We start from the raw sequence: 24706 nt of genomic DNA on the forward strand, positions 1-24706 counted from the left end.
ATATTGTAGCTATATTAGGGTTTATTTTAAAGGTAAGTATTTAGTTTTAAATAGGATTAATTTAGTTCATAATAGAAATATTATTTAGACTTATTTAATTAATATTTAAGTTAGGGGGTGTTAGGGTTAGGGTTAGACTTAGGTTTAGGGGTTAATAAATTTACTACAGTGGCGGCAGTGTAGTGGGGGGCAGGATAGGGGTTAATAAATGTATTATAGGTGGCGACGGTGTAGGGGGAGCAGGATAGGGGTTAATAAATGTATTATAGGTGGCGACTGTGTAGGGGGGGCAGATTAGGGGTTAATAAATTTAATATAGGTTGCGGCAGGGTCAGGGAGCGGCGGTTTAGGGGTTAATACACTTATTATAGTTGCGGTGGGCTCCGGGAGCGGCAGTTTAGGGGTTAATATGTATAGAGTAGCTTGCGGTGGGCTCCGGGAGCGGCGGTTTAGGGGGTAATAACTTTATTTAGTTGCGGCGGTGTAGGGGGGGTCAGATTAGCGGTGTTTAGACTCGGGGTACATGTTAGGGTGTTAGGTGTAGACATCTCCCATAGGAATCAATGGGATGTCTGTCAGCAGCAAATTTGTACTTTCGCTATGGTCAGACTCCCATTGATTCCTATGGGATCCGCCGCCTCCAGGGTGGCGGTTTGAAAACCAGGTACGCTGGGCCGGAAAAGTGCTGAGCGTACCTGATAGTTTTTTGATAACTAGCAAAAGTAGTCAGATTGTGCTGCACTTGTGTGCGGAACATCTGGAGTGACGTAAGAATCGATCTGTGTCGGACTGAGTCCGGCGGATCGAAGTTTACGTCACAAAATTCTACTTTTGACGGGATCTAGCCTTTGATAACTAAGGCGAATCAGCCTCGCCACAAATACGCTGCAGAATTCCAGCGTATTTGAAGTTGACGGCTTGATAACTACCCCCCTGAGGCCTTTATTCTATTATCTGAAAATATCTGAGTCACCCTGATCTATTATCATTTTCTGATACATGCTTTTCCTAAATGCAGTAAAGCTAGGACTACTCTTATCCTTCCACGGTCTGAGAATCAACTGTCTTGCCAACAAAATAGCTTTATTTATTAAACAAGTGTTCTGATAATTATGATCTTTAAACATAAAGAAAATATGTATTTCATCTAAGTTCAGGAGTCAAAAATGTACTTAGCCAGAACATAATTTTTAACCAGAATTTCTTTAATTTTGGTCATTGAGAAAAAAAGCAGTATATTAAATCTGCATCCAGCGCTTTACATATAGGGCATAAAGATGTATCTTTCCTATATCATTTTGAGATGGTTGCTGGAGTAATATACGATTTATTTATCAGTCTCATGTGTGAGTCTCTCCAGGCTGTAGAAGTAGTAATTTTGGCTACTCTGGAAAACAATTTCTGAAATCTTCAAAGTGTAAGTCCTTAATGGAACACTGAACCCAAATTTTTTCTTTCATGATTCAGATAGAGCATGAAATTTTAAGCAACTTTCTAATTTACTCCTGTTATCAATTTTTCTTAATTCTCTTGCTATCTTTATTTTAAAAGCAGGAATGTAAATCTTAGCAGCCAGCCCATTTTGGGTTCAGCACCATGGATAGCACTTGCTTATTGGAGGCTTACATTTACCCACCAATAAGCAAGCATAACCCAGGTTCTCAACCAAAAATGGGCTGGCTCCTATGTATCACATTTCTGCTTTTTAAATAAAGATAGCAAGAGAACGAAGACAAATTGATAATAGGAGTAAATTAGAAAGTTGCTTAAAATTGCATGCTCTATCTAAATCATGAAAGAATTTTTTTGGTTTCAGTGTCCCTTTAAGATAAATTAACCATTTTTGATGTAATTTATACATTTCAAGATTACCCTCACTTGAAATTATTGCTTTGTATACAAGAGAAATGGAATGATTACCTGCTTGATATAGTTTAATCCTAGAATTCAGGGTCCCTAAGGACCTACTTTAATTCCTAAAGGATACTTTGCTAATAAATAATGCCTAAGTTGCAAATAGGCATACAAATCTTTACGATTTTGCTCAAATTCTTAAACCAGATTTTCAAAAGATTTCATGGTGTTTAAATATGGATCTTTCCCCTGTGTTATAAACGTTAGGCCTTTTAGAGACCAGTCCCTGAAGACCTTACATTTAACGCCAGGTACAAATTCAGGACTACCAATGATTAGTAGATAATTGGAAACCGAGTTGTCAATCTGCATTTTTTTTACACAGTTTATTCCAAACCTTTATTACATTAACAATATTATATTGAAGGGGGATATTTTTCAAGCTATTTTATTTTAAGAGATGGAGTAAAGCCTTTAGTTTAAAGGGGGCTATCAACTGTTTTTCTTCGGACTGAGCAATAGTTTTCCACAGTGAGCCAATCCAGAGCAATTTTAGCTAAGCAAGCCTGATTGTAGGCTTCAATCTGAGGGAACAATGCAACTTAAATTGTATTATACCTTTCTTATGAACTAACAAAGGTAAGTTTTGAAACAGAAATAGCATTTTAGGGAAGAGAATCATTTTAATTAAAGTAATTTTAGCAGACAAAGTAAGCAGTAGTATTGGCCACTGTATAAAAATCTTTTTTTCCACAATTGTGTATAGTTCAATTCAAACCAAGAACAATTCCTAGATATTTAAAAAAACAAACAAAAAAAAAACAACTCCCCTTAACTTGTCTAAGATTTTGTTAAATTAATCTTGTACCCCGAAAAAGCACTATATTATGAGATAATATCTTGGGATATTGTCCTTCATAAAGTGAGAGAACAAATTTATTTTCACCAATTTTAACACCTTCTAACTCTTTGCTGCATAGACTTGCTAAGGGTTATAACCCAATGTTAAAAAAGGGGGGACAGCCTTGTCTTGTGCCTTTTTGCAAAACTATATTTGGTGACCTCCTCTCATTTATAACAAGAGAGAAGATTGGCTCTTTATAAATTGATCTTAAAAAAATTAGAAAAATTACTTGTCAAGCCAAACTTGTGTAGCGCGGTTAACAAATGATGCCAGGTTATGGAATCAAAGGCCTTTTCAGTATCAATAGCAGTGTTAATTTCGTCGACTAAAACTAGACTAAAATGACTATAAAACTAAAGAAATTCTGATGACTAAAATACGACTAAAACTAAAATGACATTTTAGTCAAAAAACTATGACTAAAACTAAATCAAAATGACATTTTAGTCAAAAGATTATGACTAAAACTAAATCAAAATTTGCTGACAAAAACATTTTATGCAAGTTGTTATAATCAATCCATATCCAAGTACTGCTCTTTTGTAAAATTTACGAAACTTAATTTTATTAAATTTTAAGATAAATAAAGAGATGTTATATACCACAACAGTTAAATCTGTTAAATCTGTATTGCATGTTCAAACCTTAATACCATAAATAAAAACAGGTTAATAAACCTTTACTCCAGGAGTATATAATTAGTTTTGAAGTTTTTGAGCAGTGCTAATATCGTTGCCGAACCTTTTTCGAATCTGTGAATAATCAATTGATTCTTCCTATAGAAATAAGAATAACTCACAAATATGGGTTTAAGTTATGCTGTACCTGTGCTAGCTGCAGAAACTTTTTGTTTCTGCTAAATGCTAAAATAATGCATTACACTTTAACTAAACCCCTTAGATTTTAGTTGACTAAAATCTACTGGAGATTTAGTCGACTAAAATCTACTGGAGATTCAATCGACTAAAACTAGACTAAAACTAAATTAATTCAGATGACTAAAATACGACTAAAACTAAAATGGCATTTTAGTCAAAAGACTAAAACTAAGACTAAATTGAAATTTGCTGTCAAAATTAACACTGATCAATAGTGATAGCGCAAAGTCAGACACAGCCTTTGCCTTTTTCTTGGCTTGTGTTAGCGACCAATAATGATCAATCAATACCGTAACAGTTCTAATATTTTTTGAGGGAATTCTACCTTACATAAAGCCTGACTAATCTTGATGAATTACACAACCAAAATGTTTTTGAGCCTATTAAAAATAATATGAGCAAGCAATTTGTAATTGCAGTTAAGAAGGGAGATTGGTTCAGGGCCCCTTGCCTTATTTAGTATCTTAACAATGTTAGACATAGTAACATTTTTAGATGGCAAGATGTTATTAAAAGAGTAATAATTAAATAGCACTGTATGAATTGGGGTAACATGTATGTGTAGGGTTTTATAAAATTCTGCTGGTAATTGGTCAGGACTAGGGGCTTTATTAATAGCTGCATTCAGGATAACTTGATCTATCTCTTCAAGAGTAATTTCCTGATTTAACATAGCTAGTTACTCTAGAGTTATATTTGGGGGACTCATTTTCCTTTTATCAATTTTTCTTCATTCTCTTGGTATCTTTATTTTAATGTAAGCTAAGGAGCCGGACCATTATTTGTTCAGCACCTGGGTAGTGCTTGCTGATTCGAGGCTACATTTAGACACCAATCAGAAACTGCTACCCAGGGGATGAACCAAAAATGGTAAACGTACATTCTTGCTTTTTCAAATAAAGATACCAAGAGAATGAAGAAAAATTGAAAAAAGGAGTAAATTAGAAAGCTGATTAAAATTGCCTCCTCTATCTGAATCATGAACATTTAATTTTGACTAGACAATTCCTTTAATGTAGATAGAAGATTCAAATACTCTGTGCTCCACCGCCCACTTCAAAAGTAAATTTTTCCCTGAGAAAACGGTCTGAATTATTCACCAATCATCGCTCTAGCTACAACAAAAGTGCCATATGGGTAGAGCACTAATTGGAGAACAGTTCAAACCTTTAGCTCACAGAAAAATTAACTTTTGAGGTGGGCCGCAGAGTGCGTGGAATTTGAATTTCATAGCAATATAAAAAGCAAGTTATTTCCCATTTTCATTACAACTGATGAATTAAACTCCATCTAAAATATCACTAACGTTCCGGATCTGATTTTATAAAAAGGAGAGTTTACCATAACTTTAAGTACACTTGTAGCTCATTAATATGGAGTTTCAGCCACTAGTGAATTTAAAAAGGAGCAAATGCAGAGCCCCTTGCTAAAAGCTCACATATTGATAACCCCTAGTGATCAATGGTTGTCAAGTGTTTGGATGGAGACTAAACAAGCCATAGTGCACTAAAATCATCATGGGGTACTATTAGGTGTCAAGGCATCTTTACATTATTCTCAAAGGTACTACGAACAGATCACAGCAGGTAGGGGTGAATTTGCTCTTTGTATTATTTGTCTGGTTACTGTTGACCAAGCTAATTACCCTATACAATACGGCTATCTACTCCTTAGACTTAATCAACACAACTAACCTTTCCATGATGTATTAAACCACTTTTCACATTAATAACAGACACATGTCATGGAAACAAGAAATAAAAAAGTAAATTAAATCATATTATATATAATTTCAATGTTTGGCATCAGCTCCATAAATTGAACTCACCAAGAAAGACAGGCCTCTTTTAAAGGAGGGCAGACAGAAATCCTTCAAATGTAAAGCTATCTAACATAGTTAAATGTTTTCTTTGGGCAAAATGCCCTTGTTAATTTCTCCTATAGGCAAAGTTAGTCAGCCTGACAATCTCCCAATTTTGGAAGAACTGGTGTGATGTTCTGGAGACTGTTTCTGTCCACTGTATAATTGTTTTCTATTTCTGCATTGGTGAAGGACTCTGAGTTTCTCCCTAAACTTTGATGTAAGACATTGCTGCTTGATTGTGCAAAATAACTTTTACTGATACATTCTCAAAGTGTTGTCTGCGAGCCAGACCAATAGCATATCTTTATCAGCAACAAAGCCTTTTTTTTTCCTTAGATGCCATAGGCTAAATATCTGAGCTATTGGAGCTAATTCTGGTAAAACTCTATGAGGAGAGCAGAACAGCATCTGATTGTATATTGTCACTTAAAAAGCCTCAGAATAGAGGCGTACGTTGTAGCATGTAAAGAGGCACCATAGCGGATGTCAAATAGTACCTACACAGTCACTTACACTAACAAAAGGCAGTGGTTTAATTGCTGTTGTAATTAAGCTTTATTTGAATGCACAGATATTTTGTTACATTAAGTTTTCCCCTATCCCCAACAAAAAAATAACAAATCTTAATTTTCATACTAAACAGCAATAAATAAATGCATCATTTTAAATGATATCTTTTTTTAATGAACTATACACTTTTTAAATATATTTTAATGCATTAGAACTAATTAAATGTAACATGACCAGTCTAATCAAACTTGTACTATTTAATATGTTTTTTGTTTTATTCTATCAGTTTTAATATATAAACCAAAATCTGCATCCACAACTATTTTCTAGCACACAAAAACATATTTTCAAAGAAATGCCACAGTAGCTTAGTGCATTATTATGCCTAATTTAATAATCTCACTTCCACAGCATTTTTCCTTAAACATAATGTACAATGACAGTTCATTTTCAGTTGTCGCTGAATAATAATAAAAAAAAAAAAAAAAAAACAACAACCATTAAATACCATTTTTTAGGCTTGTGGCCAAAAATCTCAGAAAATAAATTTAGACTAAAATAAGTTAGAAACTCTAAAGACCTATGATAGACCACACAGGAGTTCATAAATGACAAACAGAATTGAGGGCATTTTGTTGAGTTTTGGATACAAGTTCAAAAACTAAATCCCACAATGACAGCCAGGAAAGTAAACTTCATATTATTTTCTCTGAATTAAAAAAACTATAGCAAAATTAACACATTTATAAATATATGTTAATACAAATGTAGAAAGTGTGATGTTTTTGAGACAAAAGGATTTAAATGAACAATATAAATAAAAAATAACAAACTCTAATTAATTAGAGCATCTAGTTTTTGCATTACTGTCCCTAAATTAGAATTCTAAATTCACTAGAATACCAGTGAAGTGATACATTTCTATCGTTTGTGAGCGTTAACTGCGCTCAAGGTAAATCAATAGCGCTCCCAGGTTATTATTGGTATTACAAGTGCAAATTAAAAATTTAGTATGCGAGCGAAAGACTCACGTGAGCTAACAGCTAGAGGTTGGATATCGCGACTGGGATAACTCCATCTCCCTATAGATGGTGAGTGCTACAAAAAACCTTTTCTATTTATCGCTTGCACGTTAACTCAAAGGTGCGCTAGACCAACTGTGCTAAAGCCAAAGGTGCGTCAGGAATACTTTAAAATGTTCATACTTTTATATATATATATATATATATCTGTATATGTTTTGTAAAATGTATCTATCTGAATATATACATTATACACACACATATATATATAAATATATATATATATACCAACATTTTAAATTAGGGGGAGATAAAAGGCGAGTTTAAAATCCTCCACTACACACAAAATATAGAAATATAACTCATTGTGTAGTTCATTAACAAATCTAGACAGGCCCAGAGGCTTGTTTTCCCACAGAAAACCTCTGAATTACATTGTTTCCAATGCAGCAAAGGATTCTCTGTAAGATATGCAAATTAAGTACACAATGACACACCTTTTTACTTCAGTCTGCTTTTCAGCAGGTTCCCTTTACGCCAAAGTATCGCTGTTCACACAGCTTATAAACTTAGCTATGGTTAGTGCAGTGATTCACAACCATCCCAGGACAGACTGTTTCGTGGTTTTTGCCACTCATCAGCTGGGAGAAGGTTAGAATCACTGCTGGGTGAAGTTGATTCCAGGCAGAATACAACAACATTTTAAATTAGGGGGAGATAAAAGGCGAGTTTAAAATCCTCCACTACGCACAAAATATAGAAATATAACTCATTGTGTAGTTCATTAACAAATCTAGACAGGCCCAGAGGCTTGTTTTCCCACAGAAAACCTCTGAATTACATTGTTTCCAATGCAGCAAAGGATTCTGGGTAAGATATGCAAATTAAGTATACAATGACACACCTTTTTACTTCAGTCTGCTTTTCAGCATGTTCCCTTTACGCCAAAGTATCGTGGCAAAAACCATGAAACAGTCTGTCCTGGGATTGATATGAATCACTGCACTAACCCTAGCTAAGTTTATAAGCTGTGTGAACAGCGATACTTTGGCGTAAAGGGAACCTGCTGAAAAGCAGACTGAAGTAAAAAGGTGTGTCATTGTGTACTTAATTTACATATCTTACCCAGAATCCTTTGCTGCATTGGAAACAATGTAATTCAGAGGTTTTCTGTGGGAAAACAAGCCTCTGGGCCTGTCTAGATTTGTTAATGAACTACACAATGAGTTATATTTCTATATTTTGTGTATAGTGGAGGATTTTAAACTCGCCTTTTATCTCCCCCTAATTTAAAATGTTGTTGTATTCTGCTGGAATCAACTTCACCCAGCAGTGATTCTAACCTTCTCCCAGCTGATGAGTGGCAAAAACAAGGAAACAGTCTGTCCTGGGATGGTTATGAATCACTGCACTAACCCTAGCTAAGTTTATAAGCTGTGTGAACAGCGATACTTTGGTGTAAAGGGAACCTGCTGAAAAGCAGACTGAAGTAAAAAGGTGTGTCATTGTGTACTTAATTTGCATATCTTACCCAGAATCCTTTGCTGCATTGGAAACAATGTAATTCAGAGGTTTTCTGTGGGAAAACAAGCCTGTGGGCATGTCTAGATTTGTTAATGAACTACACAATGAGTTATATTTATATATATATATATATATATATATACACATACATATATACAGGGCTCAAAAGTTCGAGTAGAATTTAAACAGCTGCAAGTAAAATATTGAGTGAATGTACATTCACTATCAAAGCCTTGCAGCTGTGTTGAATCGGTTAACATGTAGCACCGCTTGAATGTGGAGAGCTGCATCGTCAGTCTGAAGTCAGAGAGAGGAAGCGCAGGCAACATGCTAGTAAGTCGTTTTTTTTCCTCTAAGGAAATCCATGATAGAAAACATCGGTCTGTAGCTCCTCACTGCTAAGCCTTTAAGGTAACATGCAGTGGCAAAACAAACTTTATCAGTTTGAAAATCTGAATCCTTCTGCTTGATCGTTCGTGTTATTGGGATTTGTGTGCTGGATATTGGAGGGGCTGTAATGAAGACACTTGGGAGAGCCCTGTAGCGATATTACAGTAGTGATGCACACAAACACAAATTGTCAATAGACGTTTGGAGAGGTCCTTCCTGATTTGGCATTTTGTTATTTCATGTTTATATTTCTGCTAAGTAGTTTTTTTTTGTTTTGTTTTTTTTAATAATATTTTATTAAGGTTCACCAAGCAGTACAAAGAAAAAGAAACAACCATCAATACACAGCAATGATACATAAACTCAATCAACAATGATGGGTACATTGGGTGAAAACATTATACTGCTAAGTAGTTTTTATATGAATTAGCTGAGTAAGTGTGGTTTTTACCCTGTGGTTTCAAGGTTCATTCGGTTAGTACGGAATGCTATTTTAGAATATGCTTATGCTTCCTCGCCAATCATTTAAAAAGTTTCTTTAGCATTGAAAAACAGCAATCCGCTCTGACTGAATGATTTACTGATGGATGAGGGAGGGGCTCTCACTCCGGTGCAGAAGCTCGACAGATATTGTCTGCTCCATACCAAATGTAGTGATCTCCTCCGTGTGCTGCTAACTGAAGTTCAGGAATGTCAAACCTCAGAGTACACAGGCTGCCGGTGTTCTGTCGAGAACTCCAATTCCTCGAAAACTCCAATCTGACATCACTTCCGGTAAGTTTTCTATGTTAATATCTGTTTTGCCTCTGTCTGGGGGCGCACCACCGATCCTCTGGCATAGACCCCAAGTAAAGCTTTGCCCCCTTGAACCCCCCAGGTGGAGGCAAAATAGATAGTGTAGATAGGCAATTACAGTGCCCATCGGATTGGTTGTGAGTCCTGTCACTCACTGGATAAAGACCAATCAGATGTATGGATTCACCGGAAGTGACGTCAGATTGGAGTTTTTGATGTATTGGAGTTCTCGATAGAACACCGGCTGGGCTGATGGGAGGGACTAGAAGCTGAGACAGGCAATAGTATGATGAGAGGACATTTAACAGTTTCCTCCCCAGATACATCCATGTGAGTAATATGAATATTATCACTAGCCTGCCCTGCATATATCACTTGTCAGTCAGATGGCAGCACAATTACAAAATCAGGCACTGTGTACACAATATTAAAGATGTTAAAATAATTTTCCTGGTCATAGAAAGTTATAAGCCATATTTTTTGTAGATCAACATAGTAACATTGATGTGAAAGATATGGTATATGCACCTTCTTCTGAGGAAACTCTGTAGAGATAACCACTGTGTGTTGCTATTCTGCATGTAGAGTTTTAAACTATTTTACCTGGCTCTGTATTCTCCTTGTTAGTTTTTTTCTTCTTTTTTTTCCAAGTAGAAGAAAACCTTGTATAAAATAGCAAATAAGTTTCCATCTATATATAGCAGATATCACAGATTTAATCAAATATATCTCTCCCCTCTCTTCTCTATTTTTCACTCCTCCTCATTTTTTTCTTTCTCACTATAAAATGTTATAGTAATATGTGACTGTGGGTGACAGTCTGTGTGTATGTGTGTGAGAGAGTGTGTATATGAGAGTATGTGTGTGTGACTGTGTGAGTATGAGAGTGTGTGGGAGTTTCTGTGTGTGTGTAAGGAAAGTGTGTATAAGTGAGAGTTTCTGTGAGTGAGTGAGTGAGTTTATGTGTATAATGAGTGTGAGAGAGTTTGTGTGTCAATAAGTTTGCGTTTATGAGTGTTAGAGTAAGTGTGCATGTGTGTGTGAGAGTGTGTTTTCAGAGAAGGTGTGTCTGTGTGTTTGTAAGACCCCTGCCAGGTTATGGTACAGCAGCTTGAAATTCCTTAGGTTGCAACCCTGTTTTCATGTCACTTTATTTTCTTCTCATGCTTCCACATGTCTGTTTTATTATTTCTGTGAATCAATTCAGAAATCTTTTACATGTTAGATAATAAACTGCTGTCAATTTATTTTAACTTGATATTTTTAGTGAATGCACCAAAAGAAATCACACAACCTGGGTGAGTTTTAGGTATTACAATGTGGGATGTCAAACGACAGTGTGTGGATATATATATGTAAATATGTGTGCGTGCGTGCGTGCGTGCATATATGGGAGTGTAAGTGCATAATAGGCGAGGGGGTATGAGGGGGGATTGAGAGGGAGAGAGTAGGAGAAAGAAGTGTGAGAGAGTAGGAGAGTGATTAAGAGAGAGGAGGAGAGGGAGAGAGTGGAAAAGTGTGTGAGAGAGGAGGAGAGTATAGAAGGAAGGTGGAGAATTTAAAAGAGAGGAGGGAATTGTGTGAGAGAGAGGAGAATGTATGAGAGAGAGAAGATGAGTGAGTAAGAGAGGAAAGACAGAACAGGAAGATTGTGTGAGAGAGGGTGGAATTTAAGAGAGGAGGAGAGAGAGAGAGAGAGAGAGAGAGAGGGGGGAGAGTGTGAAAAAGAGTGGCAGGGTGTGAGGGGGAGAGTAAGGGAAACAGGGAGTTTGTGGGAGAGAGGGAGATATAGATAGAAAGACAGAGTTACTTACTTAATTTTTACAGTTTCATAAAACTCCAAGATTACTGAATAAGAATACACTGCCTTTAATAATACGATGCCTACAATTTTTTGGGGTTTCCTATGCTCATGATTCATTATAAAGGCGGCATGAAACAGGCCTAGTAGGCTTAATTAAGACTGGTCTCCCCTCTGCTAGATGATAGAGCTCCACAGGAGTACGTGACTCAGTTTCAGCTATTATTTAGGAAATTTGAGTCATCTATCCGTGTGGAACTCAATCAGTACAAGACTACAGTTGCATGTGACTTACACCTATATACCCCTGTGGAGCTCTGGTATTGTAGGAGCGTAGGGTAGACCAAACTCTTAACAGAGCCTAACTAGCATTATTTAATGAGCAGCCTACTTGGATTTGTTAGCTCAGACAATGTCACTGAGGGATTCCCTTCTTTGCCAACAGCGCGTGAAATAATTAGATAAGACTGTGCATTAAATAACCCTAAAAGGTCTTCCTCCTATGATACCAGAGCCTAGCAGGGGTATATAGCTTTAGTCACCAAATACCCTAAGTTTCAGGCCCTTAAATTAAAAATGACTGCACAAGAAGGTGTTTTGCAGTGGCTAAACATATGTAAAGAAAGATATATGGTGGGGTTGTACTCGGGCAGGTGGCGAGTAACATTTTGGCCTGGCTAGTAGCTTAGTACTTGAAATTTTGAGCCCTGTATATATATATATATATATATATATATATATATATATATATATATATTATATTGAATATACCGATATATATAGAAATAAATTTAAAAATTTAAAGAACATTTTCTTCTAAGTAAAGAACATAGCAACATGAAAACATATTAAACTTGTTTGAAAATGATATATATATTTGTTTATCTCTATGTATGTGTAAACATACATATCTACACAAACACATAAATACACATACAGTATATAGACATGTATTTACACACATAGACATAGTTAGACATACTTTGCAGCTCTTACTTGTCAAACATCGTATCATATACCCTGTGTTTTGTGCTTCCCTAGGAAATCAAAATTCTGCTGCCTCCCCCAGATTTTAGCCCTTTTTTCAGCCATAATACTTTTTGGTCAGGCTTTAACATGACATTTTTTTTATTTTTTATGGCATTTCAAAAGTAAATGTTCACTAGGGCTTGCAAAACACTTGCATAAACTCAGGTGGGTTAAATTAAGCCTGCATGCATCTCATATATATTTTCCTCCCTGAGAAGGAAGGGAGGGAGAGGAGAAAGGGAGGGAAAGGAGAGAAAGGAAGGAAAGGAGAGAAAGAAGGGAGGGAGAGAAATAAGGTAAGGAGGGAAATAGAAGGAAGAAGGGAAAAGAGGGAGGAAGAGAAAGGAGGGAGGGAAGGGAGGGGGGAAAGGAAAAAGGGAGGTAAGCATTTGGGGTGAGTAAACTGTGGCACGTAAGTTAAAGGGGCAGTCTACACCTTAGTCATCTTATAGTCTTACTTTAGATTAAGCTGCAATATCCTCCTGCACCCTTTCTATATCATGCAGCAGGAACTGTAAAAAAGTTATTTTAAAATTAATATTGTTTCTGGCCAGTTTGAAATGGCTGCCAAGCTCCGCCCATTGATGACATCACGATCTGGGCTACATTAAAAGCTTTGCTGGTTACAAAAGATTCACTAATTGAATTCAACAGACTGGCAATGCTATTCAGCAGAGAGCATAGATGCAGCCCAGATCTTCGTGTTGTCAGTGTGCGGAGCTTGACAGCCATTTCAAAGTGACCAGAAACAATAATCATTTTAAAATAACTTTTTTACCGTTCCTGCTGCATGATATAGAAAGGGGTGCAGGAGGATATTTGCAGCTTAATCTAAGGTAAGATTTTAAAATGACAAAGGTGTAGACTGTCCCTTTAAATTATTTGTGAGACAGTTTGAATGATGAGAAAAACGCACAATGTGTTAACATTATGTACACAGTCTCTCCCTAAAGGTGGGCCCCTTAATTTATCCATGGCACCTGTGCAGGGTGAGTCTGTGTACATAATGTAAACACATTGAACAGTTAAACACTCCGGTGATAGGTTCTCCTACAGAGCCCTATAGCACTATTGTATACAATTATTAAGACTGTAACAAGATTTGCCCTGCTCTGCCCATCTACTCCTCTCACAGTAACAGTGGTGCTGTACTGCACTTACTTATGGTTTTTGAAGATAAGGGCCCATTAACGTGTGGAGCCCCTTTTCCCCTTCTCTGCTGACCCTTTTTCTTTCCAACTCCACTGGCAGACAGGACTCATAATATATAAAAATATAACTAATAAGATGAGCTTGCTGCCCCCCCCCCAAATCTGCCTTGTTAGCCTAGGCCTAATACGCCCCTGTGTATACCATACCCCTTTTTAACCCTTTTAAAACATTTTGTTTCCTCATTCAAAAACACAGTGACCCCAAGCTAACCATATCTTTTACCCTTTTTACAGGGTTAACTTGCTAATGAGGCTGTGGCCTTTTATTTTAAAATCCTGCAGCATAAACATGAGTAATGTAACATCTATCCAAATACTTAATGAACCAATTAAATTCACTAGATCGAGTCACTGGGAAGTTCATCTTTACAGGGTACCTTGTGCCAAGAGCAAGATATATGTCCTCTAGAAAACAGCATATTTAGCTTTCTTTTGATTGTTACTAATATGCAAAATTAAAGTATTTTATTAAAATAAAAAATTCAACAGCTATTTGTGTTTTATTATAACGGCTGCCAGAAAGGGCTATGACTCAGCATTTCAAGTGGTAAAAAAGAACAAGCATACTCTTAAAGGGACAATGAACCCAATTTTTTTCTTTCGTGATTCAGATAGAGCATGACATTTTAAGCCAATTTCTAATTTACTCCTATGATCAAATTTTCTTCATTCTCTTGCTATCTTTATTTGAAATGCAAGAATGTAAGTTTAGATGCTGGCCCATTTTTGGTGAACAACCTGGGTTGTCCTTGCTGATTGGTGGATACATTCATCTACCAATGAAAAAGTGCTGTCCAGAGTACTGAATCAAAAAAAGCTTAGATGCCTTCTTTTTTTAAATAAAGATAGCAAGAGAATAAAGAAAACTTGATAATAGGAGTAAATTAGAAAGTTGCTTAAAATTGCATGCTCTATCTGAATCACGAAAGAAAAAACTTGGGTTCAGTGTCCCTTTAAGTTAGAGGCATTACTTTGTGATGTTTTGATATCCTAAAATGATATCTATTGTAGTGCATGATCTGCATTTTAGCATTATATGGAAACATAACTTATTTAGTTTATTATTAATAGATGAATCACAGTAACAACGAACGCTTGGTATTCCAGGCCTCTAGTCTAATTAAAGGGACATGAAACGCAATTTTTTTCTTTCATAATTTAGGTAGAACATTCAATTGTAGACTGTACCTTTAAATAACATTTTATTAGATTTTGAACATACAATCAAGACACTTTGCATCCTGTTTAAATTTGATCTTAATATTTTACAGAATAATAATTATAATATTACAAACAGTAACATATGCTGTACTGTTTTATAATGAACACCATTTATTTAAACACAGTCCTCATTAGATTACGATTAGTTATCATGCGCCATGAAAATGGGCAGATAATGTTCTGAGATTAGCTGTCCAGTATTGTTTGCTAAACCATTTAAAGTAACATTAAAGGGACAGTGTAGTGTAAAATAGTTTTTACCTTAGTGGGTTTCCAATGACTTGTTATAGCAGCAGCAGAGAATAAAATGTATGAGACATTGTTTCTTTAGAATTATTTTTGTATTTTAATAGCTGATTACTTCTATAAAACCACAACCAATTTAAATGGGTTTAGCTGGTAGGAAAATCAGATATCCTTAAAGGGACAATTAACACCAAAATTGTTATTGTTTGAAAAAACAGATAACGCTTTTACTACCCATTCCCCAGCTTTGCACAACCAACATTGTTATATTAATATACTTTATAAAATTTAAACCTCTACATTTCTGCCTGTTTCTAATCCACTACAGACAGCCTCTTATCACATATATACATGTGGGCCATATAGATAACATTGTGCTCAAGCCCGTGAGTTGTGGCTGACACTACACTAATTGGCTAAAATGCTAGTCAATTGATAATAAATACAAAGTCATGTGATCAGGCAGCTGTCAAAAGAGGCTTAGATACAAGGTAATCACAGAGGTTAAAAGTATATTAATATAACTGTGTTGGTTATGTAAAACTGGGGAATGAGTAATAAAGGGATTTTCTATCTTTTTAAACAATAAAAATGTTGTAGTTGACTGTCCTTTTAATTTATTATTTTCTGTACACACACATGCTTGTTCAAATTATATCTGTAAACCAAATCCCAAGACTTAGAACAAATGAAAGTTAACATTGCATTGCTTATCTCTTCTACCTCCTACTGGGAGTATAATTTCTTCTGCTGGCTATATTTACACAGGTTTTCTTTAACCTATATTTAAGTATAGAAACTTTCAGAACTGATAGAAATACCACAGGAAAAAGCAGCTATTTCAAATGCCGAAATAAAGTAAAAGGATAAAGTAAAAGGAGCTATTTGTAAACAATTTAATACACTAAAGCAGGTAAAATGGATAATTGCAAATTAAAGTGGAGAAAATGCAGGGTAAATTTTCCCTTTAAGCTAATACAGGAACTTACCTGTGCAATAATAAATGTGGCTGTGGACAAACAGTGTCCACTGCCTACTCACGATAAAGGCAGGCAGACAGGCTCCCTAACTAGGAGCCTTTTCTGACAGCAAAATGGTAAAAATGATCCTAAATTAGATGCTGCATCAACCCTCAGCTTTACATCTGAGAAGCATTTTGTAATGAAGTATAAAGATTCAGTTAATGTATATTTTATGCTTTTTCTGTCCCACCTTGCTAATGAATCCCAACCCATACATTTGTATAGTGAATGAATGTGTATTGTTATTTACACATGAACAGTAGAAAAAAAGAGAGAGGGAAAAGCCCCACCACTTGTTTTCTCTTAAGAAAGTTTAACACCGATCCTACTCAGTTAATTATAATTTAATAAGTTTGTGTATGTGTGTGTTTTTAAATATAATATATTTAATCAGCCAATAGGATTGAACATAAATTCTATTGGCTGATTGCATCAGTCAATAGGATTTTTCTACCTTAATTCCAATTGGCTGATAGAATTCTATCAGCCAATCGGAATCTAAGGGACGCCATCTTGGATGACGTCACTTAAAGGAACCGTCATTCAGTAAGAAGCCGTCGTTTGAAGAGGATGCTCCGCGTGGGATGTCTTGTAGAAGTAGCCGCTCCGCGTCGGATGGATGAAGAGAGAATAGGCCGTCTGGAGGACCACTTCCTCCAGCTTGGATGAAGACTTCTCCCGGCTTCGTTGAGTACTTCGGCCCGGTTGGGTGAAGACTTCTGCCGCTTCCTTGAGGATGGATGTCCGGTCTTCAGAACTGTAAGTCGATCTTCAGGGGGTTAGTGTTAGGTTTTTTTAAGGGTGTATTGGGTGGGTTTTATTTTTTAGATTAGGGTTTGGGCCGCAAAAGAGCTAACTGCCCTTTTAAGGGCAATGCCCATCCAAATGCCCTTTTCAGGGCAATGGGGAGTTTAGGATTTTTTTGATAGTATTTTATGTGGGGGGTTGGTTGTGTGGGTGGTGGGTTTTACTGTTGGGGGGGTTGTTTGTAAAAAAAATTTACAGGTAAAAGAGCTAATTTATTTGTGGTAATGCCCCGCAAAAGGCCCTTTCAAGTTTAGTTTAGGTAGTTTAGGCTTTTCTTTTATTTGGGGGGCTTTTTTATTTTCATAGGGCTATTAGATTAGGTGTAATTAGTTTAAATATCTGTAATTTGTTTATTATTTTCTGTAATTTAGTGGGTTTTTTTGTACTTTAGCTAAATTAATTTAATTTAGGTAATTGTATTTAATTTAGTTAATTTATTTAATTGTAGAGTTAGGTTAGGTGTTATTGTAACTTAGGTTAGGCTTTATTTTACAGGTACTTTTGTATTTATTTTAGCTAGTTAGTAAATAGCTAATAACTATTTAATAACTATTGTACCTAGTTAAAATAAATACAAACTTGCCTGTAAAATAAAAATAAACCCTATTAGTTATATTGTAGCTAGCTTAAGGTTTATTTTATAAGTAAGTATTTAGTTTTAAATAGGAACAATTTAGTTAATTATAGTAATTTTATTTAGATGTATTTAAATTATATTTAAGTTAGGGGGTGTTAGGGTTAGACTTAGGTTTAGGAGTTAATACATTTAGTATAGTGGCGGCGACGTTGGGGGCGGCAGATTAGGGGTTAACAAATGTAGGTAGGTGGCGGCGACATTGGGGGCGGCAGATTAGGGGTTAATAAATATAATGTAGGTGGCGGGGATGTCAGGGGCGGCAGATTAGGGGTTAATAAGTGTATGATTAGGGGTGTTTAGACTCGGGGTTCATGTTAGGGTGTTAGGTGTAGACATAAATTTTCTTTCCCAATAGGAATCAATGGGGCTGTGTTACTAAGTTTTACGCTGCTTTTTTGCAGGTGTTAGACCTTTTCTCAGCCGGCTCTCCCCGTTGATTCCTATGGGAAAATCGTGCACAAGCACGTACACGTACGACCAGCTCACCGGTGACTTAAGCAGCGCTGGTATTGGAGTGCGGTATGGAGCAAAATTTTGCTCAACGCTCACTTCTTGCCTTTTAACGCCGGGTTTGTAGAAACCTGTAATACCAGCGCTGCAGGTAAGGGAGCGGTGAGAGAAAACTGCTCGTTAGCACAGCCCAGCTCAAAACGAAAAACTCGTAATCTAGCTGATAGAGAGCTCTGAAATCCAAGTCAGGTTACAATGTACCTTGCTATATTAGAAATGGTTAAACATATGTTGCAAAGGATTCCAGTAAAGATCTTGGGTATATGTAAAGAATGGGATTCCAAGAGTGAAGCATAAACCACTTATGATGACTGAAATAAAGCTAAACTAGTTTGGTGGAAAACAAAGGCAGATTAGATAGACTTTTTAGTGCTATTTGACAAGAAAATCTGTTTTCACCATTTAATTTTTGTTCTGGAGTAAAATATACATCGCATTAAATTCCTGTTCTCTGAACTAATATTTAGCAAACTTGGTGGCTTCTCAAATGTGTGCAAGAATTAAAGAGACCATCTACACCTTTATCATCTTAAAGTCTTACCTCAGATTTAGCTGCAAATAGCATCCTGCATATTTTCTATATCATGCAGCAGAAATGGTAAAGAAAGATTTTGCTAAATTAATATTGTTTTTGGCCCCTTTGAAATGGCTGCCAAGCTCCACCCACTGATGACATCACGATCAGGGCTGCATATGCCATCCAATCACAAAAGGTTCACTAGTTTGATTGAACAGACTGTCAGTGATATTCAGCAGAGTGCCTAGATGTAGCCCAGATCGTGATTTCACCAGTGCGCGGAGCTTGGCAGCCATTTCAAAGGGGCCAGAAACAATATTAATCTAGAAATAACTTCTTTACCGTTCCTGCTGCATGACAGAGAAAGAGGCTATTTGCATCTTAATCTAAGGTAAGACTTTACGATGACTATGGTGTAGACTGTCCCTTTAAATCTTTATTTCTGTATGTAATATAGTAAGTTAATTTTCCCTGCTTATCATTCAACATAAAAAAAAACAAATAGCATTTAAGTATTGTTTAATATTTACAAACAAGAATAATAATTTGATGTGGAAAGAGACCATTATCTTTTAGAAGAATTAGGTAATATTTGTTGTAACAAATAAATAAAATAAAAATATAAATGAAATGTAAAATAATAAAATAAATAAAAATAATAATAAAAATATAAATATATAACATTAAACTAGTAATTATAAGGAACTTACAGATTCTCTTTTGCCTTGGGATTTGCTATGAGAGCGAGAACGGCCAATGGTGCTGAAGAAAGAATCTTTCTTCCCAGCAGACAGAGGAGGAGAATCAGCGTGGTCGCGGCCCCCGGACAAACTCTCGATGCTAGGGGATGAACTGACGTTCTTTGAGCTTTGACCTAAAATGAAGAACAAAATATGTAGAAACAAAATAAATTAAAATAAAATCATTAAAATAGTTTCAGCTTTTATTTGCCCTGCTTTGGTATAAACTAAACATAATAATGATGTTTTTTTTAATGCTAGAAGCAAATGAATTCCAAGAGAAGAATATCTGTTTTAAATATAATATATTGAGATGACCTTTAATAATATTTAAAACATTTTATTCCTACATTGATTAATACATCTGAATAAAAACATAATTTATGCTTACCTGATAAATTCCTTTCTTCTGTTGTGTGATCAGTCCACGGGTCATCATTACTTCTGGGATATAACTCCTCCCCAACAGGAAATGCAAGAGGATTCACCCAGCAGAGCTGCACATAGCTCCTCCCCTCTACGTCACTCCCAGTCATTCGACCAAGAATCAACGAGAAAGGAGAAACCAAGGGTGAAGTGGTGACTGGAGTATAATTTAAAAAATATTTACCTGCCTTAAAAAACAGGGCGGGCCGTGGACTGATCACACAACAGAAGAAAGGAATTTATCAGGTAAGCATAAATTATGTTTTCTTCTGTTATGTGTGATCAGTCCACGGGTCATCATTACTTCTGGGATACCAATACCAAAGCAAAAGTACACGGATGACGGGAGGGATAGGCAGGCTCATTATACAGAAGGAACCACTGCCTGAAGAACCTTTCTCCCAAAAATAGCCTCCGAAGAAGCAAAAGTGTCAAATTTGTAAAATTTGGAAAAAGTATGAAGCGAAGACCAAGTTGCAGCCTTGCAAATCTGTTCAACAGAGGCCTCATTCTTAAAGGCCCAAGTGGAAGCCACAGCTCTAGTAGAATGAGCTGTAATTCTTTCAGGAGGCTGCTGTCCAGCAGTCTCATAGGCTAAACGAATTATGCTACGAAGCCAGAAGGAGAGAGAGGTAGCCGAAGCCTTATGACCTCTCCTCTGACCAGAGTACACGACAAACAGGGAAGACGTTTGTCGAAAATCCTTAGTTGCCTGCAAGTAGAACTTGAGGGCACGAACTACATCCAGATTGTGTAGAAGACGTTCCTTCTTTGAAGAAGGATTCGGGCACAGGGAAGGAACCACGATCTCTTGATTGATGTTCCTGTTAGTGACTACCTTAGGTAAGAACCCAGGTTTAGTACGCAGAACTACCTTATCTGAATGAAAAATCAAATAAGGAGAATCACAATGTAAAGCTGATAACTCAGAGACTCTCCGAGCCGAAGAAATAGCCATTAAAAATAACACTTTCCAAGATAACAACTTTATATCAATGGAATGAAGGGGTTCAAACGGAACTCCTTGTAGAACGTTAAGAACAAGGTTTAAACTCCATGGCGGAGCAACAGTTTTAAACACAGGCTTGATTCTAGCTAAAGCCTGACAAAAAGCCTGGACGTCTGGATTTTCTGACAGACGCCTGTGCAACAAGATGGACAGAGCTGAGATCTGTCCCTTTAATGAACTAGCCGATAAACCCTTTTCTAAACCTTCTTGTAGAAAGGACAATATCCTAGGAATCCTAAGCTTACTCCAGGAGTAACCTTTGGATTCGCACCAGTATAGGTATTTACGCCATATCTTATGGTAAATCCTTCTGGTAACAGGCTTCCTAGCCTGTATCAGGGTATCAATAACCGACTCAGAAAAACCACGTTTTGATAAAATCAAGCGTTCAATTTCCAAGCAGTCAGCTTCAGAGAAGTTAGATTTTGATGTTTGAATGGACCCTGTATCAGAAGGTCCTGTCTTAGAGGTAGAGACCAAGGCGGACAGGATGACATGTCCACTAGATCTGCATACCAAGTCCTGCGTGGCCATGCAGGCGCTATTAGAATCACTGATGCTCTCTCCTGTTTGATTTTGGCAATCAATCGAGGAAGCAGCGGGAAGGGTGGAAACACATAAGCCATCCCGAAGTTCCAAGGTGCTGTCAAAGCATCTATCAGAACCGCTCCCGGGTCCCTGGATCTGGACCCGTAGCGAGGAAGTTTGGCGTTCTGGCGAGACGCCATGAGATCTATCTCTGGTTTGCCCCAACGTCGAAGTATTTGGGCAAAGACCTCCGGATGAAGTTCCCACTCCCCCGGATGAAAAGTCTGGCGACTCAAGAAATCCGCCTCCCAGTTCTCCACTCCCGGGATGTGGATTGCTGACAGGTGGCAAGAGTGAGACTCTGCCCAGCGAATTATCTTTGATACTTCCATCATTGCTAGGGAGCTTCTTGTCCCTCCTTGATGGTTGATGTAAGCTACAGTCGTGATGTTGTCCGACTGAAACCTGATGAACCCCCGAGTTTTTAACTGGGGCCAAGCCAGAAGGGCATTGAGAACTGCTCTCAATTCCAGAATGTTTATTGGTAGGAGACTTTCCTCCTGATTCCATTGTCCCTGAGCCTTCAGAGAATTCCAGACAGCGCCCCAACCTAGTAGGCTGGCGTCTGTTGTTACAATTGTCCAGTCCGGCCTGCTGAATGGCATCCCCCTGGACAGATGTGGCCGAGAAAGCCACCATAGAAGAGAGTTTCTGGTCTCTTGATCCAGATTCAAAGTAGGGGACAAGTCTGAGTAATCCCCATTCCACTGACTCAGCATGCACAATTGCAGCGGTCTGAGATGTAGACGTGCAAAGGGTACTATGTCCATTGCTGCTACCATTAAGCCGATCACCTCCATGCATTGAGCTACTGACGGGAGTTGAATGGAATGAAGGACACGGCATGCATTTAGAAGCTTTGTTAATCTGTCTTCTGTCAGATAAATTTTCATTTCTACAGAATCTATAAGAGTCCCCAAGAATGGAACTCTTGTGAGAGGAAAGAGAGAACTCTTCTTTTCGTTCACTTTCCATCCATGCGACCTTAGAAATGCCAGAACTAACTCTGTATGAGACTTGGCAGTTTGAAAGCTTGAAGCTTGTATCAGAATGTCGTCTAGGTACGGAGCTACCGAAATTCCTCGCGGTCTTAGTACCGCCAGAAGGGCACCCAGAACCTTTGTGAAGATTCTTGGAGCCGTAGCCAATCCGAATGGAAGAGCTACAAACTGGTAATGCCTGTCTAAGAAGGCAAACCTTAGATACCGGTAATGATCTTTGTGAATCGGTATGTGAAGGTAAGCATCCTTTAAATCCACTGTGGTCATGTACTGACCCTTTTGGATCATGGGTAAGATTGTCCGAATAGTTTCCATTTTGAACGATGGAACTCTTAGGAATTTGTTTAGGATCTTTAAATCCAAGATTGGCCTGAAAGTTCCCTCTTTTTTGGGAACCACAAACAGGTTTGAGTAAAACCCTTGTCCCTGTTCCGACCGCGGAACCGGATGGATCACTCCCATTAATAACAGATCTTGTACACAGCGTAGAAACGCTTCTTTCTTTATCTGGTTTGTTGACAACCTTGACAGATGAAATCTCCCTCTTGGGGGAGAGAATTTGAAGTCTAGAAGGTATCCCTGAGATATGATCTCTAGCGCCCAGGGATCCTGAACATCTCTTGCCCAAGCCTGGGCGAAGAGAGAGAGTCTGCCCCCCACTAGATCCGGTCCCGGATCGGGGGCCCTCGATTCATGCTGTCTTAGGGGCAGCAGCAGGTTTCCTGGCCTGCTTGCCCTTGATCCAGGACTGGTTAGGTTTCCAGCCTTGTCTGTAACGAGCAACGGCTCCTTCCTGTTTTGGTGCAGTGGAAGTTGGTGCTGCTCCTGCTTTGAAATTCCGAAAAGGACGAAAATTAGACTGTCTAGCCTTAGCTTTGGCTCTGTCTTGAGGCAGGGCGTGGCCCTTACCTCCTGTAATGTCAGCGATAATTTCTTTCAAGCCGGGCCCAAATAAAGTTTGCCCTTTGAAAGATATATTAAGTAATTTGGACTTAGAAGTTACATCAGCTGACCAGGATTTTAGCCACAGCGCCCTACGTGCCTGAATGGCGAATCCTGAGTTCTTAGCCGTAAGTTTGGTTAAATGTACTACGGCCTCCGAAATGAATGAATTAGCTAGTTTAAGGACTCTAAGCCTGTCCGTAATGTCGTCCAGTGTAGCTGAACTAAGGTTCTCTTCCAGAGACTCCATCCAAAATGCTGCCGCAGCCGTAATCGGCGCGATGCATGCAAGGGGTTGCAATATAAAACCTTGTTGAACAAACATTTTCTTAAGGTAACCCTCTAATTTTTTATCCATTGGATCTAAAAAAGCACAGCTATCCTCCACCGGGATAGTGGTACGCTTAGCTAAAGTAGAAACTGCTCCCTCCACCTTAGGGACCGTTTGCCATAAGTCCCGTGTGGTGGCGTCTATTGGAAACATCTTTCTAAATATTGGAGGGGGTGAGAACGGCACACCGGGTCTATCCCACTCCTTAGTAACAATTTCAGTTAGTCTCTTAGGTATAGGAAAAACGTCAGTACTCGCCGGTACCGCAAAGTATTTATCCAACCTACACAATTTCTCTGGTATTGCAACAGTGTTACAATCATTAAGAGCCGCTAAAACCTCCCCTAGTAATACACGGAGGTTCTCTAATTTAAATTTAAAATTTGAAATATCTGAACCGTCACCCACAGAATGAAGCTCTCCGTCCTCATGCTCTGCAAGCTGTGACGCAGTATCAGACATGGCTCTAGTATTATCAGCGCACTCTGTTCTCACCCCAGAGTGATCACGCTTGCCCCTTAGTTCTGGTAATTTAGCCAAAACTTCAGTCATAACAGTAGCCATATCTTGTAATGTTATCTGTAATGGCTGCCCAGATGTACTAGGCGTCACAATATCACGCACCTCCCGGGCGGGAGATGCAGGTACTGACACGTGAGGCGAGTTAGTCGGCATAACTCTCCCCTCGCTGTTTGGTGAAATTTGTTCAATTTGTACAGATTGGCTTTTATTTAAAGTAGCATCAATACAGTTAGTACATAAATTTCTATTGGGCTCCACCTTGGCATTGGAACAAATGACACAGGTATCTTCCTCTGAATCAGACATGTTTAACACACTAGCAAATAAACTTGCAACTTGGTTACAATCTTATTCAATAAAAACGTACTGTGCCTCAAAGAAGCACTAAACGATTAAATGACAGTT

The 24706-nt window shown here is 37.6% G+C and overlaps 1 protein-coding gene across 3 annotated transcripts in view; it reads right to left on the bottom strand.

Moving 5' to 3' along the window:
* TBC1D5 (TBC1 domain family member 5) overlaps positions 1-24706 on the bottom strand; it is a 1730009-nt gene that overhangs the window by 204211 nt on the left and 1501092 nt on the right. For all 3 annotated transcript variants that reach the window (XM_053714215.1, XM_053714214.1, XM_053714216.1), the window contains one exon: positions 19453-19616. In XM_053714215.1, the coding sequence (XP_053570190.1) occupies positions 19453-19616 (164 nt within the window). The remainder of the gene's footprint in view (positions 1-19452; positions 19617-24706) is intronic.

The sequence above is a fragment of the Bombina bombina genome, chromosome 5 (assembly GCF_027579735.1).
Source record: "Bombina bombina isolate aBomBom1 chromosome 5, aBomBom1.pri, whole genome shotgun sequence".
Taxonomy (NCBI): Eukaryota; Metazoa; Chordata; class Amphibia; order Anura; family Bombinatoridae; genus Bombina; species Bombina bombina.